The 24,025-nt window shown below is 43.6% G+C and overlaps 1 protein-coding gene across 2 annotated transcripts in view; it reads right to left on the bottom strand.

Annotated features, from left to right (window-relative positions):
- Window positions 1-18,854, bottom strand: part of LOC119371945 (gastrula zinc finger protein XlCGF52.1) — a 67,642-nt gene extending 48,788 nt beyond the window's left edge. The window contains exons 1-4 of one of the 2 annotated variants that reach the window (XM_037642390.2): window positions 18,697-18,854; window positions 15,869-16,266; window positions 9,437-10,262; window positions 7,831-8,671 (exon numbers count right to left, since the gene is read on the bottom strand). In XM_037642390.2, the coding sequence (XP_037498318.1) occupies window positions 9,439-10,262; window positions 15,869-16,266; window positions 18,697-18,758 (1,284 nt within the window). In that variant the 5' untranslated portion in view covers window positions 18,759-18,854 and the 3' untranslated portion in view covers window positions 7,831-8,671; window positions 9,437-9,438. Of the gene's footprint in view, window positions 1-7,830; window positions 8,672-9,436; window positions 10,263-15,868; window positions 16,267-18,696 lie in introns of those variants that run through there. The other variant, XM_049420011.1, reaches the window with a different exon arrangement.
- Window positions 18,855-24,025: the final 5,171 nt, after the last annotated feature.

Consider the following 24,025-nt stretch of genomic DNA (forward strand, 5'->3'; position numbering starts at 1 on the left):
AGAAACTCCGTCGGTCGTGTAAAGAACTATCACCATCATGAACACAATGACTCGGTCGGCACGCGCTCTCTTCGTCCTGTTCTTCATCTTCTTGTCTCTCAGAATGAGTGATGATGATGATGATGACGCAATCTTTATTGGGGTCCAGACAAGTCGCAGGGGAGACCCCGCGCCACCCGGCTAGTCCCACGTAGTGCCCCAATTTGCCCGGCATGGCATGCAATAACTCGGATGGGGAAGAGAACGAGTGCAAAAAGGGAGGAACAAAGAGAGAAAGACATAGATAGAAAGAAAGAGAAAGAGAGAAGGAAATAGAAGAAAACATACACAAAAATAGATAGAAAAAACAGAAATTAAGACAGAAGGAGAGAAATAGAGAGAGAGAGAGAGAAATGAAAAAAAAACGATGCAAAGATCGAGAAAGAAAGAAAAAATTCAAGCCAAGTTCAACCTCGCTACTAGCTGTCAAGTTCAAGCCAAGTACAACGTCGCTACATCGAAGTTCAGCCTAGATACAGCAATAAATACAACGTGAGACCGATCAGCTCCGCTGTGTATTAGGCTTCGAGCGCCTTAGTGCAAGCTTTGAGTCATTTTTTGCTTTCGAGATACGTTAAGGTCACCTTTGAAATTATTTGCATTTATGTAAAAGTTTATTGTGCCTACATTTACGACGTTGGAGGCCTAAAACGTGTTTTGCGAGCCTATTTTTGGCGCCTAAAACGCGCTTTCTTGCTGAAAATCCGGCTTCTAGTCATAACAAAGGAAAACAGTCGTACCAGTGACGCAGTGGGGGCTACTACACCACTGCTAACGTCACTACACACCAGAGTCGTAAGTACGTACGTTACCTCAGCATTCCGCCACTGACCAGAGTCGTAAGTACGTACGTTACCTCAGCATTCCGCCACTGACACTTGACTATTGATGCATGTATGCATGCATGTATGTGTGCGTTTGACAAGTTTAACATCCCGCAATTATTACGACCGAAGTTGTCACTCACGGTTCAAATAACGCCTTCGCGAGTCAGTCCAGCAACTCGGGCAAATCTCCTGAACCTCGCAGGCATGTTGTCACTAGACTTACGTACAACGTTATTTCTTCGAATGAGTTCCACAGATGAAAGTGGCGCGCCGTGGACGATGCCGATACAAAAAAAAAAAAAATGACAACTACCGCTAAAGCCAACCGCGCGCTTTTTGCGCCGTTAGCGCCGTCTTTTGATCGATGCCACATTGCGGTTTCGGTTTCGTATTCGACTTGAACATACGCTAAGATGTCAGGTATGCGAGTCACACTTCATGGTGTTATGTACTACATGTCGCATGGAATACACGCCTTCTGTTAGTTTGGCAAAATTTTCGCATTATCATCTCGCACCATTTGTTCACCCAACTGGCCTTTCCCGGTGAAAAAGACGTCGCAAACGTCCGAAGCGGTAGCTAGTCGAGTGAATACGCCATGCCCCTTCATGGGCTGAACAAACAAGCGTATTTCCACTCCTCAAGAGAAAGAGAGAACTTCATTATAGAGAGAACTTCATTTGTCGATTTAGTCTATCAAACCGTCCTACATCTTTTCAACGAAGGCTCGTGCGCCACAGTCCCCTCTGGACCGTTGTAAATCGAACAACCCCTCCCCCCCCCCCTCCCGCCCTTTAAAAAAAAAAAAGCACTGCCGAGGCTTTGGCAACAACGTTTGTACTCCTGTGCAACTGTCCAGAGCACATCTCTTCAAAAGAGAAAGGTGTTCCCTCCCTCCTACAGTATACTGCTTGCAAATGTTACCATTTGTCTTACCGCTCAGCATATCCCCGAAAGGTCCATCAATTAAAGAGGAAGCCAGAAATTGCGTTTCTATAGCTTTCCACAATTATACCCTTTTAGTGATTAGACTAAGGTATAGGTGCTGCACAGGTTCTTGGGACTGGATAGAGGATATTTTTATATTCGCACACATGCAAATGCACAAATGAACATAAATAAAAATCAGACAACCGCCCTCCCCAAATAAATTTGTCTCTAATCCCGATATTAATCTTCAACCCTAATTTAACCATCCCCAGTGGAGGTCTTCAGACTACAAACCACAAGTTGCTGAGGTTTTCTCTGCTAATCTTTATGCCCCTTTTTTTACAATATGGGCTCAATTGAAATGGGCGTCCAGTGAATAAAATAGGAGAGATTGTCTCTACTTGCCTGAAGCCTCTTCACTGCAATCTTCGTGCTTTACTTGTGGAGAAGTTGGGTATCTGTAAGGCTATACGTTGTGCATGTAAGCCTTACAAAAGTGTAGTGGGTACTTCTCTACGACGCAGAATGGTGAATGGAAGCATAATGGGCACATTGCAACTGTAGTTGCAGTAGGCGCCTTATGAAAGTTAAGATATGGATAATGTCACATGCACATATGGTCATTCCCTCACGGCACGGCTGAGGTATACCCACCAAGAAGCGAGGCATGGCAAGTGAATGAGAAGGCGACACCAACGGGGCCTGATAACCCTGTCATGTTCCACTCTTAAAGGCAAACCCTAAGCATCCTCCAAGTCTTTGCTTGCTTCTTCATCGAGGGTTTTCGCATGTCCACATCATATTTCTATGCCTTTGGAAGATGTTCATCATACGGAGTCAATTTATTTTGGTTAATTCTACTAATATCTCCCCTCTGTTATTCCTAGCATTGATGCCATAGTTGCAGCTTGCTGTCTTCCTTCATGTTTTCTTCCTACTTTTGTGTTGAAATCGCCACGACTAAGGTGACCTGCGTTTGCACATTTTGCATAGCTAATTCAACATCTTCATAAAGCTGGTCCACTTCCACATCATCATGGCTGGACACTGGAGCATACCCTTGTACTGGACATTGCAGCATACCCTTGTACTACTTCTAGTTAAATCTCCTGCTTAGTTTGACCATACCACCCTTTCATTAGTGATGTAGCACTCATCAATGTTGCCTGCAATGTCCTTGCGGATCATCATCGGCATCAGGCATCATCGAAGAATAATAATAATAACTGTTGGTGCTTTACATCCCGAAACCACGATATGATTATGAGAGACACCGTAGTGGGGGGCTCAGGAAATTTCGAGCACCTGGGGTTCTTTAATGTGCACCTAGAGCTAAGTACACGGGCGTTGTTTTGCATTTCTTTCCATCGAAATGCGGCTGCCGTGGCTGGGAATCGAACCCGCACCCTCGAGTTTAGCAGTGCGACACCCTACATGCTAGGCTACCATGGCAGGTCATCATCAAAAAAGAACCATGCATAAAATACATCTGCTAATATGAAGGGTACTATAATGAAAAGAAAAAAATGTAATTCTATAAGCACAATGTGCAGTGCTACAGTAGTGGTGATTAATAAACAACAGTATATATGTTCAAAGTGAAAGAAAATGCAGTTTAAAGAACCAAGTACATGAATGTTACATAATGCACAATGCAAAAGTGTAGTATATGCATGAAGCCAGATAACTTGTCTTTTGCTAGATTCAGAAATGTGTCATCTTCGTGCAGTAGCTGTGACTCTTGGCACAAATATTTTCTCAGGCCATCATATATGTGGTGGTAGTGGATCATATTTATTTACAAGACGGAAGATGACAGTCCAATGAAGCCACTTCACTGAGGTGCTTGCAAGGAAGTTACACTTCGTCCTTTTCTTCTTTTCGCTCCAGAACTAGGGGTTTAAACGTTGAAGGCAACAAGTGTAAAGCGATGCGTTAGTATTATGACAGCACAGTCATGTAACAATAGCAACCAACACCGAACGGAAGCATTACCGTAAAATCCCGAGCAAGTGCCCCTTATTTGGGGGATTTGAAATATGTGCCAATGACTGAGCAAGCGCCCCCCAATCCCTCCCGCCATTTTTTTTTCAACGTGTTCTTCACTACAGAATCCTGCAGCAGCATTTCCTAGGAACCAAACTTCTGATACTGTTTAAATATGTGCACTATTTCATAGTACTTTTATAGAGTGGTGCCTCGGGGTTGCATTCTGAGATGTCACAAATTGTCGGAACCTATGAAGAACGTCTTTCCCCCGCTTGTCGTAACGCATAAAATTCCACACGAGGGTTTCTTCCGGTTCAGTAAAAACAGTAAATGCATGCGTGTTCAATAAAGCATTTAATTCATTAAAACCACAGGTGTGCATTCTTCTTAGAGGGTCTTCCGCCACCATCTTGAATATTGGTCTGCGACCAAGCAAGGGCCTCCTCTCCTAAAAATCATGTCCGATTATCTTTCACGGTAGGGGGGGGCACTTGCCTGGGATCCTATGGTATATGATGTCACATCTGTAATATAAGTTTTCTGATGGACACTTCCACACACACACGCACACGCACACACACACACAGTCTCTCTCTTAATATAATCGACAGCGCAACGGGTTAAACACGGACAGAAAGAAGAGAAGGACACAGCGCTGAACTCACAACTAAATTTATTTTCGAAAAAGAAATTGAACATATATACAGATCAATGAGTCACCAAGACCAAGCACGGGTGTAACAACACAAACAGATTAATCATGTCTTGTCTAACAGATACTTGTATTCCTCATCTAGAAGAATGATTGATGGATGACTTATGCACTTGTCGTTGCATCTAATAAAAAAAGGCTTCAGCTAATTCACGCGTGCGTTAATCGATATGTCTATATTTGATAGTGGTTTTCTGCATGTGGGGCACACATCTACATGGGATGCCAAATGCGACGTCACAGCGGCACCTGAAAGCGTCAACTCATGCTCACGTAGGCGTACGTTTAGGCAGCGCCCCGTTTGGCCCACGTATTCACTGTCACAAGAGAGAGGGATGGCGTACACCACGCCAGTAGCACAAGGCACATATTTGCGAACATGATTGGTGACACACCTGTTTCCTTTCCCTGGCCTCTGACACAACGCTCTATCTACCCAAGCGCACACATTACCTACTTTATTACGCGCTGAAAACAGCACGTTTACGCCATACCGCGCACCAACGTTTTTCAAACCATGCGCGGTTCCGTGTAGGTAAGGGATGACAGCATGCCTCTTTTTCTTGCTAACTTCCGAGGCACTAGGATCACGGTGACCAGGCTTCTTCAACCTACTTATCAGTTTTTCCGAGACGGAACAAATCACGTCACTCGGAAAGCCAGAGTTTTTAAGACGAGCAACCTGGATATCAAACGCTCGCGCCATGAGGTGCTTGCATGACTTCTGAAGAGCGGCACCCAGTACAGATGACCCAGTACAGATAAGCTGAAGCCTTTTTTATTAGATGCAACAAGTGCATAAGTCATCCGTCAATCATTCTTCTAGATGAGGAATACAAGTATCTGTTAGACAAGACATGATTAATCTGTTTGTGTTGTTACACCTGTGCTTGGTCTTGGTGACTCATTGATCTGTATATATGTTCTTTCTTTTTCGAAAATAAATTTAGTTGCGAGTAGAGCGCTGTGTCCTTCTCTTCTTTCTGTCCGTGTTTAACCCGTTGCGCTGTCGATTATATTACGATGAACATCCACCAACTAGCCCAACTCGCGATCCTGCGTCACTCTCTCTCTCTCTCTGTTGTTCATTAGATTTGTCAAGGCAGGTCGCATCACATATCCCACATGTTACCTGGAGAAAAATAAATTCTTCAGAAGTACAACTCGGTGCATTTTTTTCCCATTATCGTGATGTTTACAACTTAAGTCAGTGAAACGTAACCTGTTATTTTTATTTTCACAATTGCAAAGAGGCTAGCAGGGCATTAAGATGATTTTCCATTTCACTTGTTGCAATGTAGCCAAGCAGAGGCAGTAGTGAACAATCACATCACTGTCATGTTAAGTCCGTAATATGGCAAACTGCTATGTCGTGTAACAGGGCAAACAGGTGGAGGCTTTATAAGTGAGACGGATATTTGGTGCGAAGCAGTGATCTCTGACACTCCATAAGAAAGACAGTTGTATCTGTAACAGCACCAGGATCCCTGTCAAAGTCAGCATGAGCACATGCACAGAGATTTTTGTTACTTTGTATCCATAAAGGTATTCGGATTAAAAGCAAAGTGCTACTACACTTACCGGTATAATATGATCTTCATATTTATTACAAGTGATTATTTAATCACAATTAAGCGGCTTCGTAAGACTAGCAAACCTTCTCTTCTTTTCTGATCAATTTCTGTGTCCACAGGCTACATCAAAATGACTACATGACAAAACATTACATCTCAACACTCTTCTGCCAGCATTCACTAAGTGGCTGAAAAGTGTGATTGCATGAGCAGACACTGGCAAAATTTGCTGTACGATGGTTGGTCGGCACTGCATATTCAAGGCGACGCCATCACTCGTCTTTGGTTGGTGCATCTTTACTAACTTGTCTAGCCTCGCCTCACAGTGTGACTAGCCTCTTACTATATATTCCGAAAATCTAGTTTGTCAATAGAGCTAAATTTTCTGCAGTGTTTTGTTAAAACTGATGAACTTACAGGACCTGAACAAGCGTCATACACTTCTTCACATACAGCAACGTGTTTTATACCAAATGTAAGTGCAGCCCAATGTGCGCCAAAGCCTCTAATTTGCTTTGATAAGTAATGATAAATGGCTATTAAACAACTTTTACCTCGTATGTGGCTCAACCAAGAAGGAAATTTGTATTCACAATTTATTTTTCTAAACCAGTGTTCCATAACAATTTTTTTCCTCGTGTTGCACGGTAATGGCTCCCTGTGGGAGGTCAGTCGGTAATTTGTGTGGCTGCAGCTGACGACTGTGTTGCTGGAACTCTGTGTGGGAGCCTTCACTAAAATCACTCAGCTACAACCATGCTTGCTTTCACAGTTGCATGCTATTCAAGCTGTGAGACAGTAACCAGGCCCTTACTAGAAATTCTCTTTAACGTAATATAGCACGAAGCAGGTCGAAGGACACAAAGCAGGGCGAAGGTCCTTCGCCCTGCTGTGTACTACACCACCTCAACAAAAAACGGAAAACCAACTAGGCCAAGGCACTACTCTTCCAAGCCTTATTAGTACTTCCGAAGGGTGTGAGAAATTGCATATGCCCCTTTTGCTGTCTCTTTCTTGTGCATCAGTTGTCAGACTGGCGTACATATGCGAAGATTATTTTACAAACACTGCGCAGTTCGTTTTGCAGTTTGGTTTTTGGGCAGCCACTGAAGCACATAAACATAAATGTCAGTAAAGCTAGTGGACAGAGCTGACGCTGGTACGGCTAGTTGGTAGAACTTATTATGTAAACTTAAACGGCGCTTGGGACAAGACACCAGAGTAGAAGGAGACAGAATGAAAGCACACCAACAACTGATTTACTGAAATTGCCAAACTCCTGTCTCCTCCTAGTCGGTGTCTTGTCCCAAGCGCAGTTTAAGTTAACGTAATGTTTGGTGATGTACTGTAAAATCCCAAGCAAGCGCCCTCTCCCTTTTTCGGAAGAGTTGAAATATGCGCCAATGACCGAGCAAACTACCCTCCCCCCTTCCCACCCACCATTTTCACTGTTTCATTTACTGTTTTTATGTGCCTGACAGGTGAATGAAAACGGTGAATAAAGCATTTCATTATAAGCACCGGTATGCATTCTTTATTCTTAATGTATCTTTCGCCACCACCTTGAAATTTGATCCACAACCGAGCAAGGGCCCCCCTCCAAATCTTGTTGGATTATCTTTCATCGTAGAGGGGGGGCACTTGCTTCGGATTTTACGGTAAGTAAAAACCGTTTTAGAAGCTGCCAGCAATAATTTAGTCAAGGATGAAGTGCATGATTTAATATTTGATGGCAAAGAATACACAAGGTTTGCTTTGGGAATCAAGAAGTTTTATTCAGAAATACCATGTTCTATGCATTGTGAAGTTGTATTAGGGGAAGTAGTTCAATGGGAATGCCACTGCTTCTGCTCCTGACAACAAAGGACCTAACTTAAGTTTGAATGTGCAGTCTGATGATATAATTTCAAGAGTGTGAAAAGTGTGCTCTGGCCTTAATTGCACATAGGTATATCTTAAGTCTCCTTGTTAACTACCTATAAATGTTGTGGCTTCAAGCAGGCTACACTGTAATAAATGCCTTTTTAGGCAATCCACATTCAAGGTAAGCCAAACATTCAACATTATGACATAGCTGTAAAGTCATTTAAAGGCCCTCAAAAAGAAATTTTCATTAACAATAGATTTCTCACTACACAATATCCTGTACGAAACACCATTTCTGAACCATCCAAAAACCTTTTGATGCACTTTAGAAGTTATCATTCGCTATAAAAATGTAATCAATCAATGAACCCGCTATTTCACCCACACACACAAAATATTGTCCATGTTCCTGACCTTCAGGGCTTCTCTGCATGATGATGACACATGGGGACTTTTAGTGCACTTTTTCTGTGCAAAGCATGCATTGCAGTGAACAAAAGAAAAAGGACGCTCCCCCACGTGGGTGCGAACATGGTTTTTGAGATCACAGTCATGAGTGAACGTAGTAAGAAAAAAGTGGCACTGGAAAGGGCGCTCGCCCGTGCATCTGCGAAGGTGCATTTTCATATGTCCGCTGTTCTTGGTCACGTAGGTCAACTGCCGACAGGAATGCAGTCGGGCTTGTACGGACACAAGAGAATGGTACTGCTCCAAGGATGCCGAAGAGAGGGAACCTGCAGAGCCACAGTGAGGAGAGGAAAGCAATGCAGATTGTGTCACATATACTATGTGCACAATTGGACTGCAGCACCGGGCAACCAAAGGTTTCCCCAAATCGTAATACAAGTATATAACCTTTGCCTATCCCACATTACTGTAGTGATCATGGCACACCAACCCCAATACATCTCTCACAAATTGGCATTCCGACACTATATGACAACAGCCATGTTTCTCTTTATATGTATGTTCACCCCATTAAGCAAACCATTAAGCTTTTGTTTTTGCGTAGAAGTAACCATAAAATGCAGAATCACAAGAGCATCACTTGATATTTGAACTCGTGAAGCACATCAGATAAAATATTAGTGAAACAAGTTAATATAAAACAGACAGAATAATATGAAAAAAAGAACCACAAAGGTTAGAGTGGCGTCATAGTTTTCATTAACTATGACAGATTCCTCTCTAAGCAATATGTTGTAAGAAAATCTATTTCAAGAAAGCGACACAGTAATAAATGCATCTTCAGCCAATCCGCATTCAAGGTAAACCAAACTTTCAACATCATGGCACTGCCGTTAAGTCACCAGAAGGCATATCCTAAGAAACTTTAATTAATAACGAGAGAGATTTTTAACCAGTATACTGTTAGAAACTCCCTTTCTGAGAAATTCAAAAACTGTTCGACGCACATTAGAGGTTACTTTCCATGATAAAACTGTTACTTATCAATCAGTAATGCCTCTCACAAAAAGAAAGGTCTGTGTGGCTCTGACCTTTAGGGAGTCTTCCTTGGATGAAGAATGGAGGTGTGGCGAATGAGGTGGTGCTTGCGTAAAAAGGATGCACTGCAGTCGTCACAGGAAAAGGGACGCTCTCCTGTGTGGCTGCGCATGTGCCTCACAAGGCTGAATTTAACCGAAAAGGATGCATTGCAGTGTTCACAGGAAAAGGGACGCTCTCCTGTGTGGGTGCGCATGTGCGTCACAAGGGTGCTTTTAAACGAAAAGGATGCATTGCAGTAGTCACATGAAAAGGGACGCTCTCCAGTGTGGCTGCGCAAGTGTTCCGTCAGAGTGCTTTTCACTGAAAAGGATGCATTGCAGTGGTCACAGGAAAAGGGACGCTCTCCTGTGTGGGTGCGCATGTGCGTCACAAGGCTGCTTTTAAACGAAAAGGATGCATTGCAGTGGTCACATGAAAAGGGACGCTCTCCTGTGTGGGTGTGCATGTGCTTCCCAAGGCTGTGTTTAACCGAAAAGGACGCATTGCAGTGGTCACAGGAAAAGGGACGCTCTCCTGTGTGGGTGCGCACGTGCCTCACGAGGTTGCCTTTCAGCGAAAAAGATGCACTGCAGTGTACGCAGGAAAAGGGACGCTCTCCCGTGTGGGTGCGAATGTGGTCTTTGAGACTGTCGCTCCGAGTAAATGCCATTGGACACAGGTGGCACTGGAAGCGGTAATCGCCTGTGTGTCTGCTAAGGTGTGTTTTCATTATTCTCTTGTGCTGGGTCACATAGGTGCACTGCCGACAGGAATGCAGCCCGCCTTGTATGGACACGAGTGAGCTGTACTGCTTCAGGGATGCTGTAGTCGAGGAACCTGCATGGCCACAAGTCAGTGCAAACAGTGCATCACACAGTGCAAGGAACTGGACTGCTGCACCAGACAAACAAGAGTGGCTGTACTTGTAAGTGAAGTACATGGAAGCCTTGGCCTACCCAAGCCTTCTTTAACGATGACAGTGCACTGAACCAGTGTACATCTCACGTGGGTTCCCATCGCTCTACAGAAATACGGCAGTCCGTAACATACGTAAACACCTGCTTCCAATATATAAAGCTCCAATTTGGATGCAACATCGATACTATAAATCTAAGCAAGCAAGTGTTTTTATTAATATTTCAAAAACAATGTTCTTAAGCATAAGAATACGCGGTGTCAAAACAACACATGCTAATTAACTTCATGTATGAAGTCTGAAAGTTAGTGGTGGAATGGTCCGTGTATCCAGCGAACATGGTCAGGTGATCTGCCAGGCCATAGGCCTGTTGCAAGGAGGCTTCTCTGTATATGTTGCCTTTGTAAATATCTTATTGTTTTGCTTTCACCATTGAATTATATGTTAAATGTTGTAAGTGGTCGTTTGCAGTTGTATGCTTAAGGTTGTATAGCTTCGCTTACAACATTGTTTCGCTTTTTCTGACCTAATATATTTTAACCGCCCTGCATAGACTTCGTATCCACAGTAGTGGCGTAGCCAGAGATATCTTTCTATGGGTGTTATATGCCACCATTAAAAAATAAAAAGAAAGAGAGACTGTGCCCGAACAATATCTTAGTCACTTATCTGCTTTAATAAAGCCGAAAGGTTGTTTTGTTAACTGCAATATCTACATAAAAATAGGAGTAGAAAGGAGACGAACACGGCTGTATTCAGCTCTGAAAATTTTGGGGGGTGATCTAACCCTCAACCACAGCCCCCTGACTATGACCTTAGTTCGATGGTATACATTAAATAAACAAATAAATAAATAAACACGCACTACTCCATTAAACACTAATCCATTCAGCTAATTGTTACACTTTCTTGCATAGATGCATTCACACAATACACCACAGTAGAAGCATTGCTTCATATCCGAACTGATGAAGCACACAAAGTGAAAAATTAGTGAAAGTTCATATAAAGAGATAGCAAATATTAAAGAAGAAAAAACATTTACAAATGTAAGCAATCAGAGGCAGACTCTTGTAATAAACATGGCCAAATCACCGTCACAATTTTAAATTCATGCCGAGTAAAACTGGAAATTAACAAGGCAAGCAAGTGAATCATCTTTAAGAGGAGGCTCTTGCGATGCGAAGCTGGCACAGTTTGAAGCGTGTGGCTTCTCGGATGTTCCGCAGAAAGATAGGACACATCTGAAACAGGACACAAATCACTGTTAAGTAAGCACAAACATTCACAATGCACCCACACAAACTTACATTTGAAATCAACCAGAAATGCAGTTAACAAAGTGTAATGAATTACATTTTGTGGTAGCTTTGTAAGGGAGGGATTTCTTTTTCGAGCCATTTATTACATGCGACTATATAGTGCAATTATTTAATTAGGAGACAGCTCTAGTGCACATGATAACTCTCAGCACCTAAATTTGGCGGGAAGTACACAGTAAGATAACGTAAGCTGGAGATTACTGAGAGAGGCCTTCATCGCGCAGTGGGCTTAAACAGGCTGAGAATGATTATGATGATTATGATATAGCAGAACATCTGTGCTTGTGCCATGCAGCAGCATAAGTGATGCGTATGTTCAGATAAGCAAATGAGAGTGCTCAGTATTTTTTTCATCTCAGTGCTGTTTGAACTGGTGCTGCTGCGGCTTGATAACAATGACAACGCTGGGTGTTGATGTATGAAAAACAAATATGAAAAACGTTTTACACGTTCCACTGGATATCGGTGATTGATTAAATACAATCCCGAGCATAACCTTACTGTATGATACCACCCTTCTTGCAGGTACATGGAGTGAATTTTCAGTGTACTTGCTGGCATGAAATTTTGAAAATGAAAAGAGAAGTGATGACAGGCACTAGTTTTGAGGAAACTGTCAGCAAAAATAAACAGAATGTCAAGGGCTGCGGAGGATGCAGTGAGAGAGACAGCCTAGCTCATTCTATAGACTGGAATATTAATGTTAAAAGCAAGATAAAGAAAACTTACTAATGAAATTTTTGTAATAGCCAACTATGCTCTTGCAGCAATGATAATTCATTCAACAGGGAATGTCACTGGAGCAGACGTTTCGACAAATGGCCTTGTCTGCTAAGCCTACTTCATAATGCGTGAAAGCAAGGCGACAGCCTGAATTATGGTGCCATTGATAAGGGTGGGCACGTTTTCTGTTTTCCAACACATACTGCGTGCATTGTGTTGGAAGAATTTAGGCAGACTCAGTACACCTTCCCCAACTTTTGTCACTGCTGTGCATTCATTCAACAGTGTGTGTTGCGAGTCAGTTTTATCACAGAACACACACACAGTTTTATGGAGTTGGTAGCAATGCATGAGGTTACAGGGAGAGCCGCTCCAAAAAAAAAATAATGGCCGACTACTTACTGTTGCAGCAGTGCACTCATTCAATTGGTCAGTTTATTAAAATTAGATATTATTACAGTTACAAAGTAAATACAATACAGAGGGACGTTTGAAAGCAAAAACTGAGAGGGGACCTCCTGTTAGTACATGTATAAAGTCTTTAAACGAATGACTATATCCACTAAGGTAAAAACTGAGAGAGAATACCAATTACATAACGCAATTCAGAAAACAAGGCATATCACAAAGGGCTTAAACGAAAAGTACAAATCAACATATTATAAGTAATTAGAGGGACACTAAAGGCAAATATTAGGTCGACGTTGATTGTTGCAACAGCGTTGCAGAAACCTCGTAGTGCTTGTTCCGTGCCAAGGAAATGCTTATTTTAAAAGAAAATCACATTTTAGTGGTCTGCACGGCGTTAGCGCACTTCAAGTCACCCGCCTAAATGGACCTTCCGACGTAGCAGTTGCCGTGCCCAACGTTGCCCACCTCTACTGCCGGCCACCGAAGCTACGGTTTCTTGCACAACAGCAGGCATCAACCTATAGCCAAGACGCAGCCACGGACCACTCCGAAACTGTATAGTTCAATGTAACGGAGCTTAGCTTGGCCAGCAGCAGCAGAAGTAGAGTATTGACAGGGCGAAAATAGCGAGAGCCAAGCGCACGCAGCAGTACGCTATACCGAAACTACCACTGAGACGCTCAGCTCGGCGAAAACGGAACTTTTGAACCACTCGCGCCGCTCCCCATGGTAGCACCAAAAGGTTATTTTTTCCATGAATCAAACAGAAACGAACAAGCAGCATTTTATTACATCTTGTAATGCACAGAAGGTTCTTTTTTTTTTTTGCAACTAGTTTGATTAGTAGTGGTTAATCGTACTCTGGACTCTTCGATGTCATCGGGATCATTTCCAAAATGTCCCACTCGTGGCACACATCGTGTACTACATTTACCTTAATTTCTCGATTTCTAAAGCACTGCTTTTGATACTATTGATGTTTTTAGACGTTCTCACACATTGACCTTTCACTGTGACATAAATTGTTGTTTGCCTTTAGTATGCCTTTAAACATTGAGTAGGTCCAGATTATGCAAGTAAAGGTACAAACATAAAGAAATAGGAATATAATTTTATAACATGAAGAGTGCACACTTTAAAATGAATTTATAAACAAGTGATTCACAAGTAATATAAAATGGGAAGAAGAATTAAACATGGTTATACAGTAAGATACGTGTGTGTATGTTCATATGTACACTTGTTTAATCAGCTCGTGTATGTTAGTAAAAACCATTGAGGAGCTGTCAGAACAATGTGGTGAAGTTCATGATTGAACATTTGCAAAGAACACCAAAATGAAATCACAGAAATAGCTATCATAGTTAGTGTTTCTGTCGGGAACCAAGAAGCTTTATTCAGAAAAACTGTGTTCTATGTATTGTAAAGTTGCATTAGAGGAAGTAGCCCAGTGGGAATGTCACTGTTTGCGCTTATAAACAATAAAGGAACTAACTTTAGTTGAAATGTGCAGCTTAATGGTATAATTTCAAGTGTGAAAAAATGTGCTATTGCCTTATTTGCACGTATATCCTAATTGTCTTTGTTAAAGGGGTGGTGCCACCAAATTTGTGGCTTGCGCATTCTTTGCTGTAAGCGTTTCCTATAGCTCCAGGAAGCATGATGCGCGCACCAAGATTCATGTATTCTCGCTAGATAGTGTAATATATCGCCTTTTGATGTGGACAAATTTCGGTTTCGGTTTCTGGGCGCCGAGGTTGGGCAGTGACGTAGAAGTGTAGGAGGCATGGTCACGTGACCACACAAGGCTGTGACGCACTTAGCCAGGAAGCGATCGAAACTGGGCGAGTGATGTAGCAATCGATGCTTTGCCTGTACTATAGTGAATTAGAATATATTCTAGTTCACTACAGCCAGTACGTACGTTGCGGAAGTGGCGGAGGTCCGGAGGTCACTCACGTTACTACAGCAGATTTGGTGTGACGTCACTACAACTTTCGTTGACCATCCTACAGATCTACGTCAGTGTGGCGCGCTAGCGATGGGTTTCGATCGGGAGAATGGGCATTTAGGTACAATTTGGAAGTGAATTAAAATATATTCTAAACGTTTGCAGTGTCCGTCCCTTCGTGTGGAATGTCCTTGCATATAGAGGAAACCCACAAGGGGCTTGTTATAGCCTCGAAATTTGATGGCACCACCCCTTTAACTACCTATAAATGTTGAAGCTTCAAGCAAGCTACTGTAACAAGTGTACTTTTGTCCAATCGACACTCAAGGCAAGCCAAACATTCAACATTCTGACATAGCTGCAAAGTAATTTGAAGGCACTCGTAGAGAAATTTTCATTAACAACAGATCGCTCTCTACGCAATATACTGCTATGCATTCCTGTCGTATGTGTGCCTCATCTTTTCTCTTTGTTCTTGTTGCGCTGTAACCTAATGAACCAATACCAACTAGCCCAGTTCACTGTGCAATATACTGCAAGAAACACTGTTACCGAGGCATCCGAAAACCCTTTGATGCACTTTAGAAGCTATCATTCGCCATTAAAATTTAATCAATCAATGAACCCTCTCCTTTGCTCCCAAAAAGAAATTGTCTAGGTATGCCCTTGACCTTTAGGGTTTCTTTGCATGAAATGTTAGCCACTACCGCCTCGGCCGTCTAACCTTTCCGCCGCTAATAGCTCAATCCCCGCGCAGGCGCGAAGTGCTGTGGCGACAACTGCAGACTCGCACCTTTCCCTCTCCTCACCTTCTTCACCTCATGTACCCCTGTCTCTACCCGTCCTCTTCTTGTAAATATTTCTCCGCAACGAAGGCCAATCTCAGTCATATCATGTGGGGCTGCCCTAAGCACCCCCCTCCCCCGTCCCTCCGAAACATATTAAATAGTGAGGAGCAGTGGGAGGCTGCCTTGCGCAGCTCGAAACCCGACGTCCAGGAGGCAATCCTGGGTTGGGCAGAGAAGGTTGTGGAGGACTACCGTGTGTAGCAACCTCCCCCTATCTCTATCCCTTTGCCCCTTTCCTTTCAAAAGGAGAAATAAAGTTTTTACCTACCTACCTTTGCATGAGGACGACACATATGGTCTTTTAGTGCGTCTCTGTGGAAAGCATGCATGGCAGTAGAGACAGGAAAAGGGACGCTCTTCTGTATGGTTGTGCTTGCGCATGTGCTTCGAAAGGTGGCTTTTAGATGAAAAGGATTCACTGCTGTGGATGCAGAAAAAGGGGCGCTCCCCCGTAAGAGTCGAATGTGCCATCTGAGGTCGCAGTTGTGATTGTACGCAGACGGACACAGGTGGCACTGGAAGGGGCGCTCGTTTGTATGTCTGAGAAGGTGCGCTTTCATATGCCTCTTGTTCCTGGTCAGATAGGTGCACTGCCGGCAGGAACGAAGTCCACCTTGTAGACACACAAGCGAATGGTAGTACTGCTCCAGAGATGCCAGAAACAAGGAACCTGCAAAGCCACAGGGAGTAGAGGAAAGCAATGTAGATTGTGTCGCATACTGTGCGCAACTGGACTGAAGCACCAGACAACCAAAGCTTCCCCCAAATAGTAATAGAAGTACATAACCCGACAAAATCCGACAGTAAAATATCAAAAAAAAAAAGACACTTGCAGAATTTATAATTTTCTGGTTTCTAGCAGTAAAAACTACTAACACATTTATGTACATTGCACAAAAGATAATATCTTTTTGAGAGTGCAGTTTACACAATTCCCATGTCTTGATATTCCTTCAGTGAAACCATAATAATACCATTAAATACTGAAAGTGACTTAGTCACGAGACAATGTTTCAGTCAAACTGACGTGCCAAATTGGTCACAGCAGTTTGAATATGTTAGACTGAACTATGCTCTATATCAGCTTAACAAAGCAATACATGCATTTTAGGGATCAAGGTATTAGTATCATGAGCACGCATGGTTCACAAGCAATATTAATGGATAAGAAAAAACACAAACAAGATCAGATATGGCAAAAAAGGTAAAGAAAATTATAAATATGAGAGCAGTACCACATTTGATGGTGGAAGAGAACACAGCCACATTTAAGTGCATTTAGAAAACGATTGTTTTTTGGTTAGTGCAGCTTTACACAATAAATTAATGGAGTTAGTCGTGGGCCAACATTAATTTTGAGATTGCCCTCATTTGAAAGCACAGCACAAAAATACAGGCACAAAGGTTTACATGAAAAAATGCACAATGATGTGACACAAGATTTCCACTGTAAGCTTACTTCAAGAACATTCTTAACATAATGCAGTGGAAAAAAAAAAATGCCACAGCAAAGGCTTTTAGTAGCTCATCTACAAAGTCATTGCTCTCAGGTAAACTTTCATGAACATGCACCTTGTTGAAGAGATACGCAATTACAAGATTATGCATTCAAACTCCCGAACCTGAAACAATGCTTTGCAGAGACTGGCATAATTACTTTACACTCATCATTGAAACATAAACCCTGCAATGAAATCCATCCCTTTTTTCAAAATTTCAATCGACTAACAGGGCAAAAAGCAATACCCCATTTCACTTGTTTCAAAATAACCAATTAGAGGCATCAGATTGTAAACATGCCCAAATGACCGCCACAATATTAAATTCACAATGAACTAAACTGGAACGTAGCAGGGTAAGCAAGTGAATGATTTCTAAGGGCAGGCCTCTGCCCCAATGCATCGTTGGCACATGCAGCTTCTCAGATGCTCCAAGGCAGGAATGAATACATCTGCAACAGCACAGAAATCACTGCTGGCTGGTTGAGAAGCTGTGTGAACTCTTACTCGAACATCTACTCGAACGTCTGCGTCTACTTAGCTTCACCGTCGTTTTGCAGTCGATTTGAACGAGTTTTGACAAGTAGCGATCATCACAAAACGTGAACTCTATGCAATTTCCTGCACTGGCATGGGACGCTACATCTATGCGCAGCGGTGAGTGCACGACGCTTTGCTAAAACTGTCAAATACAACCTGTAAAGATGCAACGTAGCAGAAAACCAAGAGATCTAGCGGTCTTCAGCCTCTTTGAACAACAAAGGCACAGCTTGAGTGCTTTGCAACGCACCCCACTGCCCCGCCTCGCAAGGAACGAAACTAAAACTGTAGAAAAAGATTCGTAGACAGTTCGCTACCTAACGAAATCCAATCTGAAGCCTGTACTTCCCATCATTCCCATTGTGGTTGAACGATCGCAGCGCTAGTTTCCTCTCTAGGTTATTGTATGAATCTCTATGGGGAGGAACAAAGAGAGAAAGACATACATAGAAAGAAAGAGAAAGAGAGAAAGAAATAGAAAGAAACATACACAAAAATAGATAGAAAAAACAGAAATCAAGGCAGAAAGAGAGAAATACAGAGAAACAAAGAACCAGGAAGAAAGAGAGAGAGAAAGGAAAAAAACGATGCAAATAAATAAATAAATAAATAAAGATCGAGAAAGAGAAAGAAATGGACGGTGAGAGAAAGAAAGTAAGTTCAAGCCAAGTTCAACCTCGCTACATCCAAGTTCTGCCTGGATACGGCAATAAATAAACACATATGAGACCGATTAGCTCCGCTGTGTAACAAGCTTTGCGCGCGCAAGCTTTGGGTCATTTTTTGTTTTCGAGATATGTACACGCGTCGCGCACGCCGTTTTGAAATTGTACCTACATTTACGACGCTGGAGGCCTAAAACGTGTTTTGCCGGCCTATTTTTGGCGCCTAAAACGTTATTTTGCCTGCCTGTGTTGGCGCCTAAAACGCGCTATTTTGCTGAAAATCCGGCCTCTAGTCATAACAAAGAAAAACAACCGTACCAGTGGCGCAGTGGGGGCTACTACACCACTGTTAACGTCACTACGCCAGAGTCGTAAGTACGTACTTACGTACGTTACCTCAGCACGCCTTCGCGAGTCAGTCCAGCAACTCGGGCAAATCTCCTTAGCCTCGCAGGCATGTTGTCACTAGACTTACGTACAACATTATTGCTTCGAACGAGTTCCAATGAAAGTGGCGGGCCGTGGACGACGCCGATACAAAGAGAAAATGACAACAAGCTGCTAAAACCAACCGCGCGCTTTTTGCGCAGTTAGCGCCATCTTTTGATTGATGCCACATTGCGTTTTCGGTTTCGTATTCGACTTGAACATGCGCTAACAAGTCAGTATTCATAATGATTGCATGAATGTGTGCAGTATGCGAGTCATACTTCATGGTGTTAGAGTGCATGTCGCATGGAATACAGGCCACGGTCTATCCAAATAGGTCGCGAAGCTTCGGGCGAAAAGCGGTTCAGATCCTATTGTCAGCGACATCAGCATGGGGAGTTATGGGAGTAGCGATTGAAGCGCGACTAGGTGTGGTGGGAACAAACACTAATAACAAAAAACCTAATTTCATTCAACAACAAAATAATATTTATATTTTATGACCGAGATTTATTTCAGAATAACATTTATTTAGATCCAGTGTACAAAGAATTCATGAAAATGTATATGCATTATCAAAAATCTTCTTATTAGCGCCCTCTAAAGAATGACACATGCCATTGCTCTGCGACGCAGTCCTTGTAGTGTTCGGAAAGGCGCGCGTAAAGTTCGTCCTGCGGCGACACACCCCTCAGTGTGCTGGTGTTTCGCACTTGCATGCGTGCTGTGAATTATTGTGGTGAGAATTTGATTTTTGTGTGCGCGAAGTTGCGATGTGCGTTTCATCATTGGTGAACGTGTTGGCTACGGTGTTCAACGGACAACGGCACGAGGCGGCTAACATTTCACGCCGAACGCTTTCCTCGGTACTAGCGGAAACGATGTGGTGTTCCGAGGATGCAATAGCAACACGCGTACGCCTGGCGAGCCCTCTCTTCTAGATAAGACACCGGGGCAACGGTTCGAGTGTGCTTGCTGGATTTTCATGGATCAGTATTCCTGCTGCCCGGTTTCCTTCGTGAACATGCGGTGCCTACTATATTTCCGGTTATCGGTGAGCAGATCGCTAAGTTATCTGTCGCGCTACGATCGCTACAATTCGCATGTCTTGATACGTTACACGTAAGGTTAATTTATCGGAACAAAAGGCAAACATAGTGCACGTAGTTGTACGCACCTTTTGTACTTATGACATTTGTTGCTCATTGTGTAGGGTGTGTTAAATTGCTTTATTGTGACCATTGAATAAAACTGAAATATCATTATTTTGGCGTGACCAGGCGTCATTTCTTCTCGTTAGAACTGAAGCACGCATGCAATGCGCTCTTTAAGTCCCCTGCGCATGTGCGAAGCAAATAAGCAACGCTGCAAATATGAGATGTACGCTGCTGCCTACGTTATTCACGCTGTGGAAGATCACACGAACGCAGAATAAAAGCTCAGAGAATAAAGTTTCCTGGTAAAACCAAGGCGAATTCCACGACGGTACACTTAAACACGGCTGTTTATTCACGGGTCGATACTAGTTTAGCTAGCGTTGGCTTTCAAGCGCATTCGCCAAGGGCTTGCCGGCTCGCTGTAGCGCGAGTCCTTAGTGATCAGGGGCCTAGGAAAAATATTTTGAGGTCAAATTTCGCGCTAGTGCCAACAAAATGACGTCACTTTTTTACCGGATATTGCGTCACATCCGCTTTATTTTTTGTTCCGCCGGAAGTGTTCCCTCCTCACACAGATGGCGCCAAGCCCCATGAGCAGCTGATGAGCAGCCATTTTCTGAACGTATGGGCTTCTATTACTTCTATGGAAGCTTCGCTACCATTTACATTTACCTTGTACAGGCCTTCTGTTAGTTGGGCAAAATTTTCGCATAATCATCTCGCACCCTTTCCCGGTGAAAAAGACGTCGCAAACGACCGAAGCGGTAGTCGAGTGGCTACTGTTAAAGTCAGTGGAACGGAAAAAGTACCGCGACCGTCCTGCCCACCGCCACATTTGGTCCAGCGCGGCCGAACCTGCGGCGGCGCGCTGTTGATTTCACGCGGAGTAATGCATGTTTTACTCATTGCGTGCGTTTTTACAGCCCCGAATGAAGCATACCGTTGTTCCCTAACTGATCAGGAAAGAAATAGCGGCAGTATCACTTTCCTACACGCGCACGCACGCGTATTAACGCGATAAAGAAATGCGAACTGCGGGGCATGTACGCGCTCGGCTGTCCGCATTTCTTAAATGCGAAGCATTTCTTAGCGAACTTCCGCGACTTTAACCTTTTCTTTCTTTCTTTCTTTCTTTCTTTCTTTCTTTCTTTCTTTCTTTCTTCTTCTTTCTTTCTTTTCTATCTATCTATCTATCTATCTATCTATCTATCTATCTATCTATCTATCTATCTATCTATCTATCTATCTATCTATACAGCAGCCCACGACTTAGTGCTCTCCTGACCGTTTCGTTAATGGGATGTACACCAAATTTGGCATGGCATAACATGACTGTATGATGAATATAAATTACAGGTTATAACATGAAATTAATGATATGCATGCCATGTACGGCATGATTTACATGCCACGCTCATGGTGCGCTCGCGGCCGCTTCGCTAGCTTGATACACACCAAAATTGGTATGGCGTGACAAGAATGTACAAACATAAGTTAATGGTTATAACGTGCAGATCATGACAGACATGTCATGTAAAACATGATTTACATGACATGGTAAAGGGGCGCTCGCGGTCGTTTCGTGAAATGCATATATACCAAAATTCATATGACGAGACATTTCTGTATGACGAACGTTAGTGACAGGTGGTAACATGTATATCATGCCTTACATGACATGCGTGCCATTATTTTCATGTTACCACCTGTCATTTATGTTCGTCACAGTCGTGTCACGCAATACCGATTTTGGTGCGCATATCAAGACAGCGAACCGGCCGCGAATGCACCTACAGCATGGCATGTAAATCATGCCTTACGTGACATGCGTGCCATTATTTTCATGTTACCACCTGTCATTTATGTTCGTCATACAGTCATGTCACGCAATACCGATTTTGGTGGTGCGCATATCAAATAAGCCAGCAAATCGGCCGCGAATGCACCTTCAGCATGGCATGTAAATCATGCCTTACGTGACATGCGCGCGATTATTTTCATGTTAACACCTGTTATTTATGTTCGTCATACAGTCGCGTCACGCAATGCCATTCTGTAGCAGTGAGTTGGGAACCATGGGAAACAAGCTGCACTAGTGCAGGGGAGACGCAAACATTCCCCGAAACAACATTGGCGAATTCTCAATGAAACGCTTACCTCACAAAGGAGGGTATCAGTTTTGGGAACAACTTTTTCCCGCCGTATTCTGTGCAGCCACGCAGCCCTTCGCTTGGCATCCTTTTTGCCGCTGGGCTTTGCCCATTTCCGGCCGGTTGCTGCACCCAAAAGCGCAGCACCCAGGCATTCTTCGATACCTCGACAGGCTTGCGATGAAGTGTCAAAACATAGGGGATGTGAAACAGCGCTAAAAAGACGGGACAAGAAAGGACACGAGACGACGGCGCTGACTAACAACCAAATGTGCTTTATTCCTTCAGTCAGCATAAATATACTTCACCACTAACGTAATGAAAAAACAGAAAACTCAGCCTGCGCAGAGGCAGTAAGGCGATCAACGAGACAAGAATTCTATCTCCTTCGGAAGGAGGGAAATCGAGGGGAAGCTTACACATGCCTCGCCGCTATTGTAGATGTGATAAGCTTCTGAAATGAGGCGCGCGCGCTCGTCATGGTATTTTGACAAGAAAGTGGCATCGTTAAAAGATGGATGGCAACCGCAACTGTTACAGTGAAGAGATAACTGACTATCTGTAGCTTGTTTTTGTACCTTGTTCAAATGCTCGCGCATGCGGTCATTAGCGCACCGCCCCGTTTGCCCGACATAGTAACGCCCGCAAGAAAGTGGAATCTTGTATACAACTTCTTGACAACATCAACAAACTTCTGCCTGTGCTTCTTAGTGCATCTTCTTTTCTTCTCTTCTTCTCGGTTGACTTGCTGGCACAGGCTACCAAGCTTATTTTGGGCAGAAAACAACAGCCTAACGCCTGCCCTGCTGACAACTTTCTTGAGATTGTGCGCGACTTTGTGCACGTACGGAATAACCGCAACAGTTTGCTTCGAGTTTTTCTCGGATTGCACAGCAGCTGAGCGCTTGTTTTTAAAGCCTGCTACGAGGCTTTCGGCAATGTTAGTCAAAAGCGTTGCTGGAAAACCTGCGAGCTTCAGGCGTGCTACTTGTGAAAGAAAACTTGCTTCAACTTGGTGGTCACAGGACCTGTCTAGCGCCGCCTTCATGCAAGCTCTTGCAATTCCGCGTTTAACAATCTTCGAGTGCGCAGATGAAAAAGGGAGAAGGCTCTTTTGAGATCTGGGCGCATAACTCCAACATAAATGGCTATTTGAGAACGAGAGTTCCAAGTCTAAGAACCGCAACGAACTGCCTTTCCCCAGTGCCCAGAAGAAGTTTCTTCAAGACCTGCGACTGGCGTCTCAGACTGCCGACTTCCTATGGGGCAACGTAATAGTCCAGCTGCCTAGGAACAAGCATCGTAGTCCAGGGCAAGGTCAAGAGGTCAAGGGTGCTCGGAGATGCCTCGATCCCGAAGAACGTGGGTGATCTTCTGAAGCTTGGGCCGAAATTTTGTGAGCACCCTGATCTGGATAAGACAGAGCTGCTCAGCCTGGTGAGAACAGCTGCTGGCAAAGCAAAAACGGACGAAGCTGACAGGTGTATCAGAGAAGGCGTTGACTGCCTGCCTCAGCAGGTTAAAAAAGGCAACAGAGGTAGGCTTCGCACAGCGGTTACCGTTCTCGAGAAGCGGGGCTGAAACTGCTCCTCTCCGACAAAGAAGGAGGATTCGTCGTGTTGCCTCGAGGTCTCTACAAAGAAAAAGCAGACGCGGCCATTCTTGGTAACTTCAACGAAGTAAAAGGAGTGGTTCCTGCGAAGGTAAAAACAAAGGCCATTCAACTATGCGAAAAAGCCGGGCTTGCAAAAACTGGCATCCTCCGTAAAGGCCTGCAAAGAGACCAGCCTTTCGGCCTTCTTCAGCGCCAAGACCCACAAGGAACAGTGCCCGTTCCGGGCCATTGTTTCTGACGCGCGGAACCTGGCAACGAGAAGTGGGAGTGTTTCTGCAAAAGTTTTTGTTGCCTCCTTGATGTCGACGAACCCCTACCTCATAAGGACGCCAGGTACTGTTTCGGCCTTTCTCCGGATGATTGTCCAGTGGGCT

This window comes from Rhipicephalus sanguineus, chromosome 10 (genome assembly GCF_013339695.2).
Source record: "Rhipicephalus sanguineus isolate Rsan-2018 chromosome 10, BIME_Rsan_1.4, whole genome shotgun sequence".
Classification (NCBI taxonomy): Eukaryota; Metazoa; Arthropoda; class Arachnida; order Ixodida; family Ixodidae; genus Rhipicephalus; species Rhipicephalus sanguineus.